Genomic DNA, 22,810 nt, shown 5'->3' with positions numbered 1-22,810 from the left:
AAGGTTTCATGAGACAGCATCAGTTGAGAAACGGACATTTCTCAGACTGTGGTTTTAACCATGATATTTGTGCTTGACCCAAAGTACACTGAAGCTGGTAGACTCCCATTTAATTAAGTGTGGTCACCTTTTCATAATTTTGCATTGAGCTGTGAAGGTTCACTTCCCCTTTATTTACTAGTTCAATCAGCTAATGGCCCAGTAGCACTCTGTTAACTTAATGATGCTGCCAGGTATTGCTTTAACTACGTGAGACACATACCTAAAGACTTAGCAGTCACATCCTGCTAAAGAGAAGTGAAGAGAGTCTTCTAGAGCCACATATTACGCATTTTACAGAATTTCTATGTATTTTGGTGGACAGCAGTAAATCAAATGCTTTGAGGCATCCACATACTTAATTTTTTTTTAATCCAGCCTCATGTGTTACGTTGTGTTAGCACTACTTCATATTATTTATATAAATACATAAAATATTAACTGCTAGCAAAGAATATACTACAGTGGTTTTGAAGAGCAGTAATTGCAAGAAGATTTTTTTTACAAAGTAATCTTACCAGACTCTGTTTTCTATGCAAATGTAGCTATTGATCTTACATAAGAAGAATATTTACTGTAGAATGGCTATACTAGTCTTTTTCAAATGTGGTTAAAAAAAATTGTGTGATTAATAGAATTTGTTTTATTCAGAGAAGAACAAAATTAAAACCAATAACTAGTAAGAGTTTTAGAAGGCTAAACAACTCTTCTAAAGGTTTATTCCTATCTTATATTCTTAAGAAAATATTTCTTAACAAATCTAAGCACATCCTGGAAATCATTCTTACATCAAAGTAGAATTGGGGTTTGAAATGTGTCGGTTGCTACATTGGTTTTCTCATTTATCTTAAAATAAAACAAACTCTGACTGAATCTTGGGAGAAAATTTTACCATGCTAAAAATAATACCTTTAGAAGACAAGGGATTTATTGGGCAAGAAGGGGAAGGGAGGACCTCAATTCTATGAAAACTTCTGGTTTTCTCTTGGAAATAAGGATTTTTGAGATCTGTTTAAAATTGGAAGAAAAAGAAAAGTTACTATTTTGTTTTCTTTTTTACTCAATAAGGAGAAAAACTTAAAAAAAAATAGTTTGCTTGCATTTAAGCAGGAAAGAAAACCCAAAGACAGTAAAAAGTCCCTCATGATTAAAAAGATAAACAATTTCCAACTGTTACAAAGTATTATCAACTGTAGTTCTGCTACAAGCAATGAAATCATGAGTGAAACCTCACAGCCAATAAAGGTCCACAGTAAAAAAGAATAAGCTAAGTATATATTTTTAACAGTAGCGCAGAATTTGTTTGGGTGCATCTGTCTTTCCTTTTTAGGAGGAGTTTGACTATATGTCCATCCGAGATGAGTATCTTTCCACTCAGTGTTTTCTATTGCAGACACATTTAAATTGCAGTATCTGTTAAATATGTTGATTCAGTTTGGATTTTGAGAGCCAGACCAGTCCTGGAGGTGGTGTGGAGTTATATGTGTTGGAGAGGATCCAAAGTCAGATGCACATTTCAGGTGGCTCCTGTTTGATTTGCAGGCTAGTATAGAGGTGAAAGCAAAAACTACGAACAAATATATTGATTTTTTTTATTTTTTGAGAAGTGTTTGGAGAATGGTTTTAGTTTTATTTTCCACATCTCTGCTAGCATCAAACATAGCCTATCCAATATAAGCGCAATTGTACCTTCTATAGTCCATCACTCAAACAGCAAACTCTTCCTTAGGTTGTGATCACAGACTTTGCTGGAATCTTACAGGGGTCCTGTCTGTGTAGTATATCCTGTGTAGCATGTCCTGTACTGCTCTTGAGGAGGATTTGCAGAGTTACACAATTGTCCATCTGTGAAAATTATATACTCTGTGTTGCTGATCTGGTAGAGCTGGAGCTGGAACACAAGTTGTAGAGCAGACCTTGATAAAATTGCCTGGTAGCCATCAGTTTAAAAAGCCAACCAACCAAACAAAAAAACCAAGAAAAACCCCACCAAAAACCCAGGCATGCTTTTGAATGTAACGCAATACAGCTTTTACTGAAATGAATAGCCCTCTTCTAGGATCAAGATGAGTTTTAACTACTGGGTCTTAATTTAGGAGATTTAGGGGACAGGATCATTTTTAAGCAGTCTTTTTTTTTTTTTTTTCTTTCCCCTCTTCCTTGCTCGTTAAACATAATTGGTATGTGTTTGGGGGCTTCATGTTAACTGTTTACATTTTCCTTAGTGATTCCTCTGTGATTTACATGTACAGAAAAGAAATATAGAATGATTCTCACCAATTTATCATTGCTAGTTATAAATTACTAGTAGTTACTTTCTAGGTAGGCTGCAGTTCCTTTCTAAAGGTGGGGATTAAGGTTTTTGATCCTCTGACCTGTTGAAGTCAAAGAAATAATGCTTGTTAATTTCAGTCAAATGTTTAGAACTGGATTCAGTAATTAGTAAAGTTTCTATGCCATAAGCATTGGTGAAGATAAATAACTGAATTCTTTTATTACCAAGAACATTGTAAGAAATTATTGGAAGTAGAAGAATGCATGTATAATATATTTAGTGTTACCAAATTAAGTAACCAGTTTGCTTTATGCATTGATTATTGATCAAGTTAATTCTTTAAAATTAACTTATTATACAATTTTTCTGAGGACTGTAGAACCCCTTTTCATATCCTGTCTATTTGCCAAGGTGCACTGATGTTTAGGAATCTATTTAAACCCTTAGTATTTTTGCATAGAACTTGTTTCCACTTATAAGCTTTTTCTAACTCATTACAATTCTACTTCCATTTCAAGTGATGCATGTTTAAACTAAAAAGTCTACTACTTACCACTTCATATGAAGGATAGAGGAATTATGAATTTGTGAACATTCTGTTATTCAAAAAAATTAGGTTGACATTCAGGTTTTATAGATCTCAGTGTATTCCCACCTACTCAAACATAAAATTAAATATTATGACCCTGATGAAAAGCAGCAGCTCTGCATTGGTGGTGTAAAGGACAATATCAGTAGACTACATTTAGGAATTTTTTTTTATCACTGTATAGTTTCAATAAATAAATCCCCAAATCTGAAGAATTCTATTTACAGAAGTTCTATTCAGGGTGGTAGTCCTCAAGTTCAAAACTGTTTCCTGTTATCAGAAATGGCTGTATTGTTTCATATGCTAAAAGAACAATGGTGGATTATTTTTTTTATTCACCCTTAAATTATGTCATAATGAATCCAACAAGTCCTGTATGATCCTGTTCATGACTCAAATGAGTAAATGTCCTTGTTGCCTTGAAGTAGGTTTCACATCTACTGTTTACAAGACAGAGCATTTTTAGGACTCAAGACCCTGACAGAAAATTTTTATATGATTGCTTATTGATATGATACTGTTAAGATGGTTTGAAACCTTTGGGGAGGGGGTTGGAGAGGAAGCCATTCACTTGTTACATTGATCCTGTATCATTTAAGTTTAAATGCATAGAACCTGAAGTGAATTTCCTAGAAGGCAGACATTGTGAGTTGTCTTTTGTGTTTTAAGTCAGGCAAATGTTAGCTAATAGATCTATTCTCAAAGGGGAGAGATGCTCACTTAATCTTTTTGTTCCATTCTATCTGTTAGATCATAAGCTGCTTCTGTCATGATTAGAAATGGCACACAAATTCCAAATTTGATCATTGTTCTGAGATGCACTGAGCTGTGGCTCCTTGGTGAAGTTTTCTCTGCTCCCAGATTCTTATTTTGATGCATAAGTTGGGTCTAAGTGACATAATCTTAAGTTTTGAATGCAAAATACATAAATACAAAATAGTGTGGTCTTATTAAATAAATAACTAAACTTTTGTTCTCTTGCATTATTATTCCAATGTTGTACGAGCTTGAAATAGCTGTTGGTTCCAATACTATAGGAGTCTCTTAAAAATCTGTGCACAATCCAAAAGTTATTAATTTGAAATATGACTGGAGAGGGAGACAATAGCTAATATTAGTGTGTTAGTATTATATATTAAACATGCTAAAAGGGTAAGAGCAACTGTTTTTATATCACCAATTTAACCCTCATTCTGAGAGGATATGCATCTTGTCAAGGAAATACCTGCTTTGTATTTTGCTAATAGATAAGATTTTTAGCGAAGTTTGTATTGATAAATACTAATACTGTTGAAAACAGGAGTTTTATTGCTAGTAATACAACAAAGTACTTTGACTACAAATTAAAATATTTTGGGGGGTGGCTTTGGACACTAATTATTAGTTACTCAGTGCTTCTCTGTTTTGGGAAAATTGAAGTAAAGCGATGTATTAAAGGCATTTATTGAAGGCCAGCAATACTTACTATTTCTTACATTCATAATGCATATTTGCTGTTTTCTTTCCTCTTTAATAGTTTCTCATGTTCACTATTTGGAAGGCTTTGAAAACTGTTCTTTGTAATTTTAAAGCTGTTCGAAGTGCTGACAACTCTTCCATCACATTCTCTGCTATCAAACAGAAGGGGAATGGAGCAGATACTTACTGGTTCTTAATTTATAAGAATAAAGGTGCAATGCCTCTCAAATAGAGTGATTCCTGGTGGTCCTGCTGATACTTTGTCTTTTAGTTGTGTGGATCTAAACCATGTTAGGAGTCTTGTGCTGAGGATCAGAAGTAATAATGGCTCGTGAGATGGCTTCTTTTTATTTAAACTTTTCCATTCGTTTAAGTTTCTCAACATCGTTAGTTTGTAGTTAAGAAGGAAATACATGTCTTAAAGCATTTCTAGATGTTATGTAATAAGATACACTTTAAATATAAAAAGGCAAGGGAAAATGAAATGGGAATGGAGTCTGGTGATATTATTTATTCTGTGTCTACAGTGTGCTGTTTCATTTTCAGAGAAATGGAATAGATCGTTTCTGTTCAGAACAGTTTGTATCTGGGTGGGAAAAGGGATTTTAGCCAAGGATCTTTATGCTTTCATGCAGAAATTTTATAAACTGGCAAGAGAATTTGTGCTCTCAAATGAAAAATTTTCACAGAATTGATCCAGTTTACAAGCTTCGGAAAATCATTGTTTTCACATAGCAGATTTTTTAGAAGTTTTTGGCCAAAATAGGACCAGATTGCATTTTTACGAATAGAAATGCATGACTTTAGCACCATACTGTCGTTCAGCAACATTTGATAGCAAGGACCATTGTGCTTCTGGGCACTGGATCAGAAAGCAGTGAAGCTGTGCATTTATTCCTTGCATTGGCACCGTATCCGTATAGAGAAGGAAACATTCTGATCTGCAACATGGAGAGATGTTGAGAAAATTCCAGGGAAATGCTTGTGAAGAAAAGTGCTGGGGGTAGGGAGTACAAGATAAGACACAAAAGCTGAATGAGAAACACAACATTGTGTGAGACTGCAGAGGCAGAGCAAGAGGTGAACACGAGGGGGGATTACAATTACAGAGGAGAGGAAACTGTGGAAGGAAGGATGTAGCTAGAGCAGTCTAATCACAAAACAAGCCATGTTCTAAACCAGATGGTCCTTAAAATTCCCTGCTATTCAATGGATACCGCTGCAACCCATAGTAAAATAGTCATGGCCTTTCTTAGTATCATGCTTCTTGAATCCAGAAGGAACCCGAGCCTAAAATACTAGGCAGTAGTGCATGAAATGAGAATGAACTATATGTTTGCATGCATACAAATGCTTAATGTAGCAGCATACATTTATGAAGCATTTTAATCTACCTTTTCACAAAAGAGGATCAAAATTTGGAAGATGTTGCCCAGAGAGATGTCAGCCTTGGAGATAAGCAGAACTGAACTGGACTGGACTGAGCGAAATAAAAGAGCTCTGAAGTTGGCTTCGAGTTGGGACCATATGTTCTCCAGAGACCCCTTCCAGCTTGACTTACCTGTCAACACTTATTTGATGGAAGAACATTTAGTTATCATTTCTCTTTGTTGTTAGTAGTCTTGTTGTTCATTTAAAAATCAAAACGTTTTTTACATTCACAGTCATTTCTACGTGCCATATATGCATCAGGCCTTTAATGCTTTTGCTCCAAATCAAAGAGAAGACTTTGGATCTTATTTACTGGTCAAAAAAATAATTTACAAATTACATCATGTGATTTCACTGGATTGAATATGCACTATGTCCAGTTATTTCAATGAAAAGATAAGCAAGGGACAGGTACAGATCAGCACAGCTTGTTGCACTTAATGATGTATGGTCAAAGTTTAGAAGAGTGCCAACCCAGTTGAGACCAGAGTTACATCTAGCCTAGTATCCTCTCTCTGGCAATGACCAGAAGCAGATGCAATGGGAAGAATTTAAGAGCAGGGAAAAACATACATGATACTTCTTAATATTTTCCCAAACTCCAAAGATGCAAACCAGGAATTTCGTGGGATACGTACTGTTTCATTAATTTATTGGTCTTCCAAGAAATTCTCACTCATAAGTTTATCAGATTTCCTTTTAAACCCATGTTAAATTTTAGCATCCACAATTTCATTTAACAACAAGCTCAGAAGTTCAATCAGAGTGTCCCTTGTTTGCATCACATTGGAATATATTGGGTAACTTAACATATTAGCTGACAAGTCCTAATGTAGCACATAAATTCTATAAAACAAAGTGAGATAAAAATGGAAAAAGTGGTTTATCCAAGTCCGTCACCAGAAAGAGTTGTACTGGACAAATACAGAAAAAGAATCCTAATCAAAGATGGAAAAGTGAGGGGAAAGAAACCCCCAAACTACTCTTGAAGACAGTAGGAAAATCAGTGTGTTAGTTGTTGAAATTATTTCCTGCAATTATGATACATATTTTCTAAGTAATAATTAAACTGAGAACACCTAACGAAAAGCAAGGACTTGAGGACCAGAATTTACTGTTGAACAAGCAGCTCTGTGAACAAGCAGTTACGTGATTATGCTTACTGCAGCTTAATTTCAGCATTCATTTGCCAGTGCCATTTAGTTCATACTAGAAGTAAAAAATACGGGAGTGGAAAATGCCTTTTTTTTTTTTTTAACCTTTCCACTGAACATACCTAGTGATTAAATATTGAAAACCAATTAAAATGTTCATTGCTTCTTAAAATATGCCTCTAATCTTTTGTAGGTCATGTTGCTTCAACTATTCATAATGTTTTGGTAATTTAAGATTTTCATTTTCTCTGTGGACTGTTAGCTTGGGTGTAGTAAATACGTGCTTCTCTTATTTGTACACTTGCAAAGAGAAGCAAATGAGATACAAATGTTTGAACCACTACCTTCACATCAGTGGTTTTTCAGGTGGCCAATATATTTGATGCCACTTTGGTATGAAATAACTTGTTTCGTCTGTATAAAGACTAAAGTCTTGGCTTTCATTTGTTCCATAAAATGGCAGAAGAGGCTTGTATGCTGGAAAAGTTACTTCATTTTCTGTTACACAGATCTGATTATTAGATACGATATAAAATGTATATTTTAGGACAGCTCTTGATCTGTGATTTTATTGGGTAGTTTGTCACCACTCTGCAATTATGCCACTGAAAACATATTTTAAGAGGAGTATTTGGCACATTTCAAATATGAAAAAATAAATATTTTGACGCTTTTTAGTTAAAAACAAATCAGATGAATTGGTATCATCATTTACAGTGTAACATTTAAATCTGAACAAAGAAATAATATTGGTGCTTTTTCATTAGAGTTTAACTAACATATTCAGCACAGTGTTGGTTCTTAACATATTCTGAGGGGTTCTAAGATTCCTTACAGATAAAACTACTGGGTTTTGAATACAGTTTCTTTTTTTTACTTTTTTTTTTTTAAAGGGCAAAAAGGATTAATGCAATTCCCCCCTTTTTACCATTGAATGACTTACTTAAGCATACAAGTTTTGCATGTCAGACAGCCTTGAATGATTTTAGATTGTTGTCCATAGCTAATTTTTTTGAATAAAAATAAGAGAGTATATATTTTGCAGTGATAAATTGTTTATGGTAAATCATTTACTGTTGTCATCTTCAGATGGTATTTATGCTGATTTGTATAGTTTACCACTGTCAGTTAAAGTGTTGGATTTTGCATGTCTCTTACTCATAGATTTAAAATATGTATGATACAGAGGAGTTTGTGATAGTAAGGTAACTGCTTGGCTGTAGAGAAACTTGGAAACAGTAGTAGAAAACACTGTCTACTGTAAAGTTGTAGCTTTTTATTTTGAGACATATTTTTCATTTTTTCAGACAGTGGTCCTTTCTGAGTTTTATATTAAAAAATATGGGAATTGCTAGCGGGTGTGGTGTTATTTTTAGTCTTGAAGTTAAGTAGACTAGTATATGGCATTCACTTAGATGTTGGGTGGTTTTTTTTTTTAACAGAAAGCTGATCATCACACTGGGTAAGAAGCAGAAAAGAAAAAATGAATCTTCAGATGAATTGTCTGATGCTAAGCAGACTCCACAGCGGCCACTGAAAGATGGAGACTCACAGGTAAGTAGTCAGAATTTTTCCCTTTCAAATTTGTATGTGTTGTTATTTCTACAGGTATTTTTTCCCCTTTCTCCAAAAAGTTTTTGGACACAGTGACAGTTGCTTCTTTCACTTTCATAGGTGGAACCTTACACTATCAGCTACTTTTCACAGTTGAAAGTCAGAAAATCCTACAGGTTAGAGTCCCCTTTCTAAAATGGGACATAAATGCCTTTGTATCTGTCCATAGATTTGAGACTGTAAGTGCTCATCCATTGAGCTGGCAGTTAGACCTGATCCTTACTTTGGCTGACTTTGTCGGGAGAATGCAGATTGCCTAATAGAAGGGACATTTATCAGTGAAACTGGCTTTTTGAGAACATATAAAAGCCTTGTTTCAAACTTTACTGTCTTTTCTGAGCTCTGCTTCTGTAGAAACTGAAGGATTGGTTTCTTTTAGCGTTGGATCTGAAGGGAGCACTCGCCAATATGCCGATAGGCTCTAGATGGTTGTGGAATACTTCTGAAGGAAGTGCCAGATCAAGAGTTGAAGTTGTGGAGTCATTCCCTCTAGGAATATCTCCCTTCTTTCTGCAATTTTTTTCATAGATTGTCCTGGTGTAATAGTAGCATACCTACTTGTTTACGAAACTTAGGCACAAAGAAGTATGAACTGCTTGTAAGAGATTATATCCTATTTATGCCTATGTTAGTAACAGAATTCTAACTTTCTTGCTTTAGGGTAAGCTCCATTAAAAGTAAGGTTATATGCTGGAAATGCACAGGTTCTTATCCCATGGCAACTTCATCCACAGAGATGAAATCAATATTCAAAAGTGGTGTTGAGTAAAAATTAATTGGATTATTCGATGACAATGTCAGAAAACAATTATGAGATACTGAGTTGACCTTTAGTATTTCACAGATGATAATGCTGGGGGACAAACAAAGGATCAGAAGCCATTCCCAGAATGGGTTTTTTGGGTTTTTTTGGGTTTTTTGTTGTTGTTAACTTAAGAGAGAACTTGTCTTAGGTAAAGGTTACCTGGAAAGGAATATGAAATTATTTAATTCTCAGGGAATTGGTCTTGGTATAGAAAGTCCATTTAGTACACTGAAGGAGGTGAAAGCAGGTTTGGTGGTTCCAAAGCTTATTAACAGTGTTCTGTAATCAGATAGGTATAAATTTGTAGGCCAACAAATATAATAAAAAAGACTGATGATAACTTCTATTTTCTCATTGCTCCTGATTTTTGGATTTTTGATTCCTAGTGCAACAAGGGTCATCTTCAATTCTAGTGTTGATAGACAGGGAGTATCATCAGTTTGCATGGTGTGAAGGGAACAGAGGGTGGAGATAATAAGGGGTGGCGTGGGATAGAAAATAATTACACTGCTGAATTTCACAGCACTGCCCCGTCTATCTTCTTCAAAGGAGTTTGGGAGAAGCATAACAGGAAAGACTTAAGGTGCTTTACTTCATTAATTCATTCTTTCTTTAGTTTCCAACATTTTGATAATTTTCTTTTACTGTTGCAAATAACTCTCTATTTCTAAGAAGGAAAGAAAGGGGAAAAGTTTAGGGTTTTTTGGTTAGGGTTTTTTTTCCCCGTAATTAATTTTGTATGCCTAGTTTCACAGTAAGCATCTTCCGTAAATACATTGATTTATTTCTTGGAAAAATGTGTGGTACTACTTTACTTTGTGCCTTTGAGCATTTGTTTATGACCATGCTTCTCAGCTCAGGGAAATAAAAAGGTTTTTTCAAACAACTCAGGTTATATATTAATATGTTGGACAGCGTATGTATGTTGATGTGTTGTTAATCACTTCATACTTTAAGAAAAGACACAGTGAGAAGGCTTGAAAATGCTAGTTAATGCCTCCTTAGGGTTTGAAAAATTCAACATGTACTTAATGAGTAAAACTGGAACCTGGTTCTTAATCCTTCTTTTCCTAGTTCATATGTGATTTTGCATTGCTTCTATTAGCTGACATTTTAAAAAAAATTCTATTTCTGTCAGCAAACTATTGTCGATTTAACTATAATGTGACATTTTATGTCACTTCAGTGTGTTTGTTTAAATCTGAAGTTTCTTTTTGTGCTAAAACCCCACCTGCACACACTCACTTTTTATTGAAGAATAGCTAATCTGGCTACACTGTTGTGGAAAGCTGACTCAGTAGTTTCATATATGAACTGTCCCAGCTTCTCCAGAGGAATGGTGATGCCCATGCTTTGACTTCTATTGCATACGTAGTGTTACTACTCTACTAAAAATAATGTAGTTGTTAAAATATAGCTAGATCTTTTACCAGATAACAGCAAGACCAAGGGCTGAATTTAACAGGAAGAAAGTTCCTGTGCTGCAATCTTACTGTTACTTAATATCTGCTCTGCAGAAGCCAGTATGACCACAGGATTTTGGTTTTTGTTCTGTTCATAACTTGTTCTTCTCCCAGCTGATTACTACAGTGTATTGCAACCAGCGGTGGCTTTTCCTAAAGAAAAATATGCTTTGCTGTGTACTTTGAGTATGCTATCATTATTTATCCAATGGATTTAAAAATTAATTTTACAAATTGAATAATGCAGTGTGTTGTATATTGGTACTGAGGGATGAAAAGGATATGCAATCTCCTAATAATTAAGTTTTTGAAACTTAAACAGTGAGTGAGAAGGAATTATTTTCTTAGACTGAACATTATTTCTCCAAATGGAACTTGTCCTCAGACTCTTGCAGAAACAAGTGTGGAAGATTACAGAGATAAACCGCAAAGCAAGACAAACACTGACATTAAACAAGCTTGATTAAGGTGGAGGAGAAAACAAATATATTAACAAAGCAACAACTTTATTAGCCATCAAATCAGACTACATCAGCGATCTGACCAATACGATCTAATGAAAATCATAATTTTTTGTATAGAAGTTGTTTAGTAAAGACACTTCAGTGTATTTTGTGTCTTTCACTTAGATTCTTGAATCACACGGTAACATACTGCTGTTACACTGCATTATGAAATTGCTGTTGAAATAATGATGATGATGTTGACGATGAGAGATCTGTTAAATATCAGCTTTGTTCTCATAGGCTGAAAATACTGTTCCATGTTTGCTTTTGAACTCTAAAGGTAAAAGTATCAAATGTTTATATGAAACAGAAAAAAAAATTGATTTATAGAAAATAGTATATGGCTGCTTCTGTCCCTCTGTGATTCACATGCTTGATGTTTTCTCTGAAATGTTGGCCTTTGGTTTTAGATACAGCTAAAGTACTGCTTAGAGTGTCTCAAAACTTTCAATTGATGTTAGAGGAGGTTTTTGGTAAAATCTCTATTTTTATTCTCCTGCATGCAGAAGAGAAGATCAAATCGTCAAGTTAAAAGGAAAAAATATGCTGAAGAAGGAGAAGGAAAACAATCAGAAGAAGAAGCTAAAGTTGCTGTAAAAATCAAAAAGAATTCTGCCCCTTTACCTGCTGAACAGCCTTTACAATTATTTGTGGTAGGTAAAAATTGGCTTGGTCTGTAGTGGGAACTTTCCATTTGTCTCAAGTAGTTCAGCAAATAAAGCTCATAACTTGGAAGGAATACATGATTATTACTAAGCCGTAGTTTATTTCGTGTGACATCTTGCTAAGATTTTGACAACTGGAAGAAGTAGCTTATTACTATTTTTTTGTTTCCGTTATAAACATTCATTGACTGAACTGAAGTTAAGGATAAAACTAAGGATAGTATATCTCAATGTGTTATGCTGTGTAGGCATATGAAAAAGATATGTGGTAACATGACTTTCAGAAGTATAAAACTAATTGAGCCTGTGGGGATCTCTGCTTACCAATATTTTTAAAAAAGATACTCTTCCCTTCCCCCCCCCCCCCCCCCCCCCCTTTCAGTTTTACAGTTCACTGTTTAAGTTCTGCCACTTCTGATACTCAAACTTAACTGTTGAGCCTTTCTAGGTAAATGAAGTGGCAGGAAAGAAACAGGGAAAAAAGTGTTCATGAGACGTTTGAAGGAGTGCCAAAGTGGTAATGGAAGGAGAAAGATAGTATGATTGGGAACAAATCAGACAAGAGGGAAGGTGACTATTTATTGGAAGCAACCTTTAAAGACTGGCTCTTTATCTCTGGAACCACAGCTTCAGTCTTGGCAGGGCTAAGTAATCCTGTATCTGTGTCACACCTAAGCCCTGCTGGAATTCTCAGGCATGACCTTGTCTGCCTGATTCCACAGCATGTTTGTTACCCATGTTCAGAGTAAACCTATTAAATTGAGTTTGACACATGCTGGTTTTGTTTTATTAATATTCTTTTTAACCTGTCTGCCAGAGTTCTTATTTCTCCATATCTGTGTAATGGAATTCTGGGTGTGTCCACTGCATCAGATCAACTCAACAGGGCATTCATAGTGAGTCTGTGTCTGGAAAGCATCAGAATCACCATTGCTTGCACTATAAGTGTGTTTGGCAGGTGAGCATTGCATCTGATGCTCTTTTGGAAGTGCCAGACTTACTGTACTTCTGCATGTGTTTCCTCTGGATTTTAAATTTTACTCCCAGACTGTTAAAGAGAATGCTACTAGTAGAGGTCAAATTTGCCTTTATTGTTGGTCTCATAACAAGCCACTTGTTTGAAGGTTTTAAGCCTGATCAGTTTGAAGAGAGGGCATTTACTGCAATTCATGTCATTGTTTTCCTGCATTTATAGGAAAATCCAAGTGAAGAAGATGCAGCAATTGTAGACAAAATCTTATCTTCCAGGGTAATAAAGAAAGAAGTAAGTGATTGTCATGGGATAAAGTTGCTTATTTGAAAAAGGGGTTTGTGTCTATTGTTTTACATTTCTCCTGAATTTCCTTTCTTAGATATCTGCTGGGATGACAGTAGAAACAGAAGAGTTTTTTGTAAAATACAAGAACTAGTAAGTATTAAAAAGTCGTTTCATTGTAGGTGTTGACTGAAATGACAAGTACCATATTCATGTACTAAAGTCTGGTATTGTTTGAAGATTATTTATAACCAGATTTTGTCATCTTTTGATACTTTTCTTCACAAATTTAATTTTACAATTGCTAAGAATCTGCATTATGTTGTTAGTATTAAATTTAAAATTATCAGTATTGTGAAACCAGCACTGACCAATAAGCTGACAGCCATTATTGCCAAAAGAACAGAATTTTTAGAGAAGATATATTTATTAAATTCAGTAGGGACTACATGCCTGAGGCTGATTTTAATTTCATGAATTGAAATCAGAGGTGTTTTGTGAACCTGGATTAGATTTACAGTGTCATACATTTAGGACAGGTTGATGTAGGAGTCAGCCTTACTGTTTTTAAAAAAAAAAAAAAAAAACAAAAAAACAAAACAAAAAAAACCAACAAAAAACTTCTACCGATAGAAATGATTTTACGTCAGAAGGAGGAAATAAAAAAAGAATTAAGAAGAAAAAGAACTTTTTCCATATTTTCTTATTTTAAATTTCATACCTGTCTTCCTGTCACTACTCAGTTCTTGATGTTAAAAATGCAAGCACATTTTTAATTTTACATATGTAAGTAATTTCATTAGATTCTTGCTAATAAGTGTGATTTTTCTGAGACTCTGGATTCATATGTTTCTGGAGACCATTTAGCTCTTGTTTTTGAAAGGGTAAAGTCTGTCTTTTCATCTCAGAATGAGTAATACCCAGCAACAGCTCTTTTTTTCTAGCAAATCTTTAGAAAGCTTAAAAAGTGATTAAAATATATTAAAAAGGGGGTGTGAGGAAGAATTAAATGTACTTCTGTCAAACCAATCTAACTTCAGAATGGCTCACTTGGACTGCAGTTAGATGGTGTAGGTACTGGTGTTGATGCTTCCTCCTTCCTTTGACTCCATTGCTTCTTGCTTCTGTCCCAGCCCAATCTGATGATGTTCCTTTTTGCCATGGGCTCTGATGCTCCTCACTGATATATAGCTCAGCAGTACCTGTGAAGAGATGTTCACACGAAGTACATGAGAAAGCTACATCCAATATATTAAGTCCTTTATATCTCTGGGTACTTTTTGATAGAGGTGTCAGTTTTTAAACTTATTTAAGCTCACTTCAAGTATGCTTCCTTCTCTTCTTGGGACACATGAAAGAAATTTATGAATCCATAGAGTTCTATGGATCCTAGCCCAAAAACACTGCCTTAACTAGATGCTGTAAGATGATCATTTGGAGGAATGTATCTTTGTTCTTTACAGTGAATTATGTCTTAAATGATAAAATGTTCATTTTCGAGTGAAATTCTGGTTTATAAAATACATTATTTTAACTGCATATAAAAAATAGATAGTAAGATTTTGCTTTCACTAATATGTTAATGTTAATCTCCGTAATTTTAGCTCTTATCTCCACTGTGAGTGGGCCACAGAACAACAGCTTTTAAAGGATAAAAGAATCCAGCAGAAAATAAAACGATTCAAACTAAGGCAAGCACAAAGAGCTCACTTTTTTGCAGATGTGAGTATGAAATATACAATTAAATAAGCTTTTTTTTCCTTGTAAACTTGTGATTAGTAGTTAGCTTTTAAATAGAGCAGCTGAATGTTGAGAAGTAAAAACTAGCCATCAGGGTTGGGTTTTTGGTTGCAGCAGGGGGTTGTTTGTTTAAAGTAATTTTAAGAGCAAGTCTTCTAGAGTCACCGAATTAACCTGACCTGCATGGTTTAAAATTGGGATTGTTTGGGTACCTACTTAAAAGTGGTGACGAGGGAAAGATTATGTTAGTATGGATAGTTTCTCTACTATATGACTTTCACAAGACAGCACTTCATCCCTGAATAACTGTATTTTCTATTCTAATGTCAGATCCTTCTTCAGTGCTAGTTAGAAAAAAAAAAAAAGGGGGTGGGTGGGGGTGGATTTCAAGGTGTGTGCAAAAGCCTCAGTAGTTTCCAACTGCCAAATTCATTTGGTGTACAATGAGACCAGGTCTTAGCGTATACCAACTTTTTTTGCCTTTCTATTGATTTTATTAATCTTGCATTGCAGATGGAAGAAGAACCTTTTAATCCTGACTATGTTGAAGTAGACCGGGTATTAGAAGTATCTCTTTGTGAAGATAAGGACACTGGTGAGGTAAATATATCTTAAAGCAAGTCAAGAAGATACACCTCCAAGTAGTGTTTGATAATCATAATTTTAGCAGATTTCAGAGCAACGCGTTGATGATTTTAAGCTTCAATAATGTTTTTAATGAGACATGACAATTTTGTCATTTCCTATGCTAGCCATGTATTTTGAAATAGAAATCAGAGTTCAGTGGCTTTTATTAGTATTAATAGGTCATAGTAGACAAATCTTAGGTAGTTACTGATAATAAATGTGAGGTTTGATAGATAATTCCTTGTGAGTTCCAACAGAAGGCTGATCCCATGTACTGTCCTGTCTCTGATAGTGACAGGGAGTCACTGCTGAAAAAAGCTTGAGAAGGCAGGACAGTGATGGTTGCCTCTTCCTTTCTAACTGTCTCTAGGCTTCAGGCAACCAGTGATTGAGAGGTGTTTTGATAGCCACCAGCGCACCTGACCATCTGTATTTATCAAAACTTTTTTTAACTGAAGTATCTCTTCTTGAAAGCTATTACAGAATAAAACATGAGATAAGAAAATAAAAAAAGAAAACAGAAAAGCAAATCAAGCAAATAAATTGCCAAAATTCAGGAAGAGCCTGAGGCAAGCAGAGAGCAAAGACTGATAAAGTTGTTGATTAAGGCTACTGGAATAGCTATGATACTTGTTCTGTTCTTCTCGATAGCAAAATGAGCAGACTTCTATGCAGTGATTTCTGCATTGATCTTCCTAAAGCAGGGTTGAGGGTTAAAATTACTTTTCAATGTGTGCAGCAGATTTGTCATTATTATACTTGTAGAAAGAATGTGTTGTCATAAGACTTTTCTCCAACTTCTTGAAAGATGACTTTTTATTTGGTTTTTAAATACTTATTTACTAAGTCTAAATAAAATAATCTGCTTTGGTTCCATCTTTTGAGACTTTTCCTAAATTTTTATGTATGTCACCCAGCAGACCTGTAGAGCTTTCTATTTTCTTGAGAAGACCTCTGTTCGAGGAACTTTCTCAAGCTCTTTGTTTTAGGCTTAGGTAGTGTGTCTTGGAGAATGGAGGAGATGTTCTCAGTAGCACCTCTGTAGTTAGTTCTGCTTCCCCCACTCCTCCTGGCCCCCATTTCCACAAACATCACAAATGTAGTAATTTATCTTTCCTAAGATTTAAGATTTACTTGTGGGTAAGTGGACTGAAAAGTACTCCAAAATTCTGTAACAAGTGACAGAGTATGAGAAGCCAAGGATAAGTAGGTAGATAACAAGAATCTGCACCGAACATTTTTAAAAGTATCAGAAATGTGCTTTTGTTTCCAGCTGTCATGTAAGCTAGCCACTCAAATAGTAAGGCATATTAACAGTCTGTATGCTAAATTAAAAGCTGGTAACATTCAGAATTTTCTTCTGCAGCCTGTTATTTACTATTTAGTAAAGTGGTGTTCGTTGCCATATGAAGACAGTACGTGGGAGCTGAAAGAAGATGTAGATCAAGCAAAAATAGAAGAATTTGAACAATTGCAAGCTTCCAGGCCTGACTCAAGGAGATTGGTAAAATTATACTTGATTTACTTGTCTGTCTTGGCAAATTGGATTTGATTTTCCCAACTCCAAATTTTTGTGTTAAAACATAAGGCTTGTTGACATTCTGTGTAAAGGATCTGTGTGCCTTGTTACCTAGGAATAATAATATTTTCAGGTAGGCATAGATAAATATTCTGTTCTAATTTGTTACTCTGTTTAAAAAAAAAAAAAAGTTGTTAAGGAAAAAATATGAAGCGGTATAACTTTCTGAGCTTCTGAGCGAGGAGCAACACATTGAAACTGGCTATCACAGAATCTAAACAACATTAAGATGAGGAGAAAGCAGAATAAAGTATAAACATCCTTCTGTAGAGAACAGAGTTAAGTCTTGTGCTTCAACACTGAAGGAAATTGGCAAACGAGATCTGTCAAACGGATTCTGTAATTACTTCCTGCTTTTATTTTTCTTCTTGTCATAAAGGGCTTGCTGAAAGGAAGAAAAACATGTGTAATAAGGAAATGTGTTTTATCTTTGAATTATCTATCTTCTGTCTCATAGAGCAGGAGAAAACAAAATAGTTCTATTTAAAGTCCTGTATGTCATTGTCAGAGTAAGGCATGTGTCCTGCGTGGTGTAGTACAACACTTGTTCTAACTTACGTATTTTACATAACTGAATATGCATAGTGTTTGAATTTGTAGGCTTTGGATTTTATTTTAGTGGTTTTTCCATCTACGGATAATGACAGTCACGATTAGCGTCTTCATATTATATTTAGTCATTTTTCTAGCATTTATTTAAAATCCTGCCATTTTGGCATGAGGGAAGAAGGGCTTTTATACCTCTGTTACGGTATTTGGCTGTGTGAGAAGATGGTGATTAAAGCACAACTGTACAACTGACAGTCATCTTAGCATCAGCAACAAGTGGTTTTTGTTCCAGACTCCAGCAACTACAAGAAAGTATGTGCTGACTTGCAGCCCTGGGAGCAGGAGCATGGCTGCTTCTGGTGTGGGGGAGTGGACAGATGGTTGCTTGTGAGTGAGGGGAGGAGGGCACAGCGGCTGGGGAAGGACAGCTACTGCTGCTCAGAGACCTGGTGTCAGGTGATGCTGACATTGGCAATAAAGAGATATGAAATTCAAATTTAAAATTCAGAACTGCCAGATAAGGCCACATGAGTCTAGAGTGAATGCAAGCTTTTGTAAATACTGAGAAAAGTGGGGGGGGGGGGGGGGCGCACGGTACAACTGATCAGAAAAGCTTTTGCTAAAAATATTTTGCTTGATTGTGTGACTTTGTTCATTTTGGGATGCAGAAGCTATCTGAAGAGAGTGCTTTCTGCTGGAATCCTACCTAATATAAAAAACTTCATGTTTTCTCTACTAAGTTGCCTGCTAAGCTAATGGCCAGCCTGTTGAGTCTACAGGCTTGGGAACTAGTGTGTGTGTGTGTATATATATTTATATGTAGCCTGTCAGCTTTCCTTTAGCTTGCTAGGGACATTAAGACAGTATACCTTGATACTCTTATCATCTGTTTTGTCATGTCCTTTGAATCATGATCCTGCATATGCTGATATTGTCTTTTGTCTGATCCCTTGGAAGAATTGATTCGGGGAGCTTAACCACTCAAAAATCTACTTTTTCTCTATTCCTGGTGTTGGCTTCCTGAATTGGGTAACTGTGAGATCGAGTGATGAGCAGTGACAAGGGGAAGTGCTGAAAGGAATGGACAAGATGACAGTAACTCAATGCAGATTGCCCAGACTGCTTCAGGAGGATAGCATCAGCATCCAGAGTTACTTAGACTTTGGGGATTTTGGTAGACCCAAATACTCAGTTGGCTCTGGTTGTAGGACAGCTGTTCTTAGAGCTTCCAAAGTGAAACTTCGTATGTTCTTGAAATTTGTCATATGAATTTATTACTGCTTCAAATTACCAGTGCCAAGCTATTTGTATGCTTAGTTTTGGAAATCAGTTACTTGATATTATTATAATATAGTTTTTAATTAATTTTAAAAGTATTCATTTATATAGACAAACAACTACAAATTTCAGGTTTCTGCAGACTAGTAATTAGTAAGTAATGTTAACCATGACACCTTCCCAGTTTTAAGGTTGAATAATTACATTCTGATTCTGAATTGTTAAACTCGGGATATAGGTTAAAATGTTTTGGAAAAATAAAGCATGTACCAACTTGCACATGTATTAATATTTCCCTCAAAGGACCGACCGCCTCCAAACTCCTGGAAGAAGATAGAACAGTCCAGGGAATATAAAAATGGCAATCAGCTCAGGGAATATCAACTGGAAGGACTTAACTGGCTCCTATTCAACTGGTACAATAGGTATATGCATGGAATGTTTTTTTAATGTAAATTTTAAACCATGTGGAGTGAATCACTCTTACTGGGGATAAATACTGTTTTAACTAAGTTCATCTTAACTTCTGTGCTTATAGCTAAAAGGGTGTAACTGGAGGAAAAAAATCTATCTTTGGGTGTACAAGTATGTTTTCATCAACAAGTATAGCAGAAAGCAAATCTCAAAAGAATAAAACTAACCTAACTGAAAATAGATTTTCAACGCCTATGAGTAAACTCAAACAAAAAGCAGCTCCCACCAAAGAACAAGCTTTCAGGATTTTTGGAACAGCTGGGAAACGGTTGCATCTGTTAACATGATTGCTAGAAGTAATAAGTATTTCAGATAAAGTTACCTCTCTTCAAAAATAAGGCTAGTAAATAATTGTTTTCTATATTGTAAGCTAAAATTAACTTTTGAGCATTAATGCTGTGTTGTATTAATGAGAATATAATCACTTTCAAGATTTTTTCCAGAATGATGTATTTTCTCTGTATCTTAAGTTGGACTTCTATTCATGAGTCTTCTTGCTCGCTTTATTTCCAATATATCAGTTGTTTGTCCTTTATAGCGATTATAGAATCATAGAATCATTTGGGTTGGAAAAGACCTGCAAGATTATAAAGTCCAACCATCATCCATGCCCACTGAACCATATTCTGGAGTACCTTGTCTACACGCTTTTTGAATACCTCCAGGGATAGTGACTCAACCACTTTCCTGGGCAGCCTATTCCAGTGTCTGACAGCCCTCTCAGTAAAGAAATTTTTCCTAATATCCAACCTAAACCTCCCCTGCCTCAACTTGAGGCCATTTCCTCTCATCCTATCTCCAGCCACCTGACAGAAGAGACCAACACCCACCTCCCTACAGCCTCCCTTCAGGTAGTTGTAGAGAGCGATAAGGTCTCCCCTCAGCCTCCTCTTCTCCAGACTCAACAGCCCCAGTTCCCTCAGCTGCTCCTCATAAGACTTGTGCTCCAGGCCCCTCACCAGCTTGGTTGCCCTTCTCTGGACACGCTCCAGCACCTCAATGTCTTTCCTGTAGTGAGGGGCCCAAAACTGAGCACAGTACTCGAGGTGCGGCCTCACCAGTGGCGAGTACAGGGGAACAATCACCTCCCTGCTCCTGCTGGCCACACTATTTCTGATACAGGCCAGGATGCCGTTGGCCTTCCTGGCCACACTGCTGGCTCATATTCAGGTAGCTGTCAACCAGCACCCCCAGGTCTTTCTCTGCCGGGCAGCTTTCCAGCCACTCTTCCCCAAGCCTGTAGCGCTGCACGGGGGGTTGCTGTGACCAAAGTGCAGGACCCAGCACTTGGCCTTGTGAACTTCATACAATTGGCCTCGGCCCACTGACCCAGCCTGTCCAGAGCTCTCTGTAGAGCCTCCCTACCCTCAAGCAGATCGACCCTGCCTCCCAACTTGGTGTCATCTGTAAACTTGCTAAGGATGCACTCAATCCCCTCATCCAAATCATTGATAAAGATATTAAACGGAACCGGGCCCAGCACTGAGCCCTGGGGAACATCACTTGTGACCCACCGCCAACTGGATTTAACCCCGTTCACCACAACCCTGTCGGCTCGTCCATCCAGCCAGTTTTTCACCCAGTGAAGAGTACACTTGTCCAAGCCATGAGACACCAGTTTCTCAAGGAGTATGCCATGAGAGACAGTGTCAAAGGCCTTGCTGAAGTCAAGGTAGATAACATCCACAGCCTTTCCCTCATCCACTAGGTGGGTCACCTGGTCACAGAAGGAGATCAGGTTGGTCAAGCAGGACTTGCCTTTCGTAAACCCATGCTGACCGGCCCCAATCCCCTGCTTGTCCTGGACTTGCCATGAGACTGCTCTCAAGACAAACCATTCCATAATCTTCTCCGGTACCGAGGTCAGGCTGACAGACCCAAAGTTCCCTGGATCCTCCCTCCGACCCTTCTTGTAAATGGAAAGTACGTCAGCGAGCATACCATTTCTACCGTACAGTTTCATGATCTGCAAAAGAAAATTTTGTTTTAATTCTCAGTCAGGCACTACATAGCTGTGTGAGCGTCTGTGCAAACAGTGAAGGGTTGGAATGTATGGCTGAGGGTAAGCACCTAGTGGTATTTCATGTAGTAATCCGTTAATATGCATTTGTCTCAGTTTTAGAAACGAGGGGAATTTTGTCAGTGATGCTGTAATGCACTCCTTTTATGTGAGTGTATCTGGGGTGCTTTCCATCTGTGACTTTTAGGGAATCTTCATTACTTTCTAGCAGTTTTGTCAAGGTGAGTGTACATGTAGGAAATCTGATTAATTTGAATGCCTTTAATTAGGGCAGATGTAGTCCCAAAAGAATACTTCTGGAATTTTTTGTAGAACTGCATAGAACATTCCATTCTCAGGTTTTGCCTGTGCTAAACATGACTGAAAGCTTGTGGTTTTGTGTACTGAGTTCATTCTTTCACCATAACCAGGGAATGTTTGCAAGCATCTTTTAGAGTACCTCAATTTTGATTCTTGCTTTAAACTGGTAAATATGAGCTTTGTTTTTATAAATTGTCCATTTGAGTAACAGCTTTAGTGTTTGTACTGTCTTTGATGTTAATAACAAATAAATACATTTTACTTTCAGGCGAAATTGCATTTTAGCAGATGAAATGGGTCTTGGCAAAACCATACAGTCTATTACATTCCTCTATGAAATCCTCCTGGCTGGTATAAGAGGGCCTTTTCTGATCATTGCTCCGCTTTCCACTATAACAAACTGGGAAAGAGAATTTCGCACGTGGACTGACCTTAATGTTGTGGTGTATCATGGAAGCATGATCAGCAGGCAGATGATTCAGCAGTATGAAATGTACTTCAGGGACTCCCAGGTATTGTAATGTTACTTGCACGCAATAACTTACCCCAAACCTGTTTCGGGTAGTAGCGATGAAAAGTATACTTTCCATTATCTGTACGTATGTCTTAATGAAAGTCATTTTCCATCCCATGATGTGTTCTCAAGCTTTTTACATATTGCAATCTTTAACATATGCTTACTGAGTAAATTTTGTGAAAATGGTTGCAGCAAGATGCATGTTGTTCCAGTATGCTGAGTAATTTTGCAGTTGAATAGCAGTGATGCTGATACTCATGTGGGGATTAAAGTGTGCACAGATGGTTGCAGTTGGGTCCTGAATTTGAAGAGCAGTAAGAACAGAAATACAGCCAATTAAGCTCTATATTACTTTCATGTAGCTGTTGATTTCCTTTTCCTAGTATAAACAAGCTTTGTTTACAATTTGCTTTTCTGTCTGAAATACTTCAAATTAAATGACATGAAAAAACTTTGAAATCTGAGTATTTTT

General features: G+C 36.4%; 1 protein-coding gene across 14 annotated transcripts in view; it reads left to right on the top strand.

The window, feature by feature from the left end:
• The window catches only part of CHD9 (chromodomain helicase DNA binding protein 9), a 101,985-nt gene that overhangs the window by 45,711 nt on the left and 33,464 nt on the right, over positions 1-22,810 (top strand). For 13 of the 14 annotated variants that reach the window (XM_049804422.1, XM_049804420.1, XM_049804424.1 and 10 more), the window contains 9 exons: positions 8,389-8,500; positions 11,841-11,987; positions 13,195-13,263; positions 13,352-13,407; positions 14,859-14,976; positions 15,508-15,594; positions 16,988-17,125; positions 19,331-19,452; positions 22,090-22,333. In XM_049804422.1, the coding sequence (XP_049660379.1) occupies positions 8,389-8,500; positions 11,841-11,987; positions 13,195-13,263; positions 13,352-13,407; positions 14,859-14,976; positions 15,508-15,594; positions 16,988-17,125; positions 19,331-19,452; positions 22,090-22,333 (1,093 nt within the window). The remainder of the gene's footprint in view (positions 1-8,388; positions 8,501-11,840; positions 11,988-13,194; positions 13,264-13,351; positions 13,408-14,858; positions 14,977-15,507; positions 15,595-16,987; positions 17,126-19,330; positions 19,453-22,089; positions 22,334-22,810) is intronic. The other variant, XM_049804426.1, reaches the window with a different exon arrangement.

This window comes from Accipiter gentilis, chromosome 7, assembly GCF_929443795.1.
Source record: "Accipiter gentilis chromosome 7, bAccGen1.1, whole genome shotgun sequence".
Classification (NCBI taxonomy): Eukaryota; Metazoa; Chordata; class Aves; order Accipitriformes; family Accipitridae; genus Astur; species Astur gentilis.
This window is presented reverse-complemented; position numbering and strand designations above follow the sequence as displayed.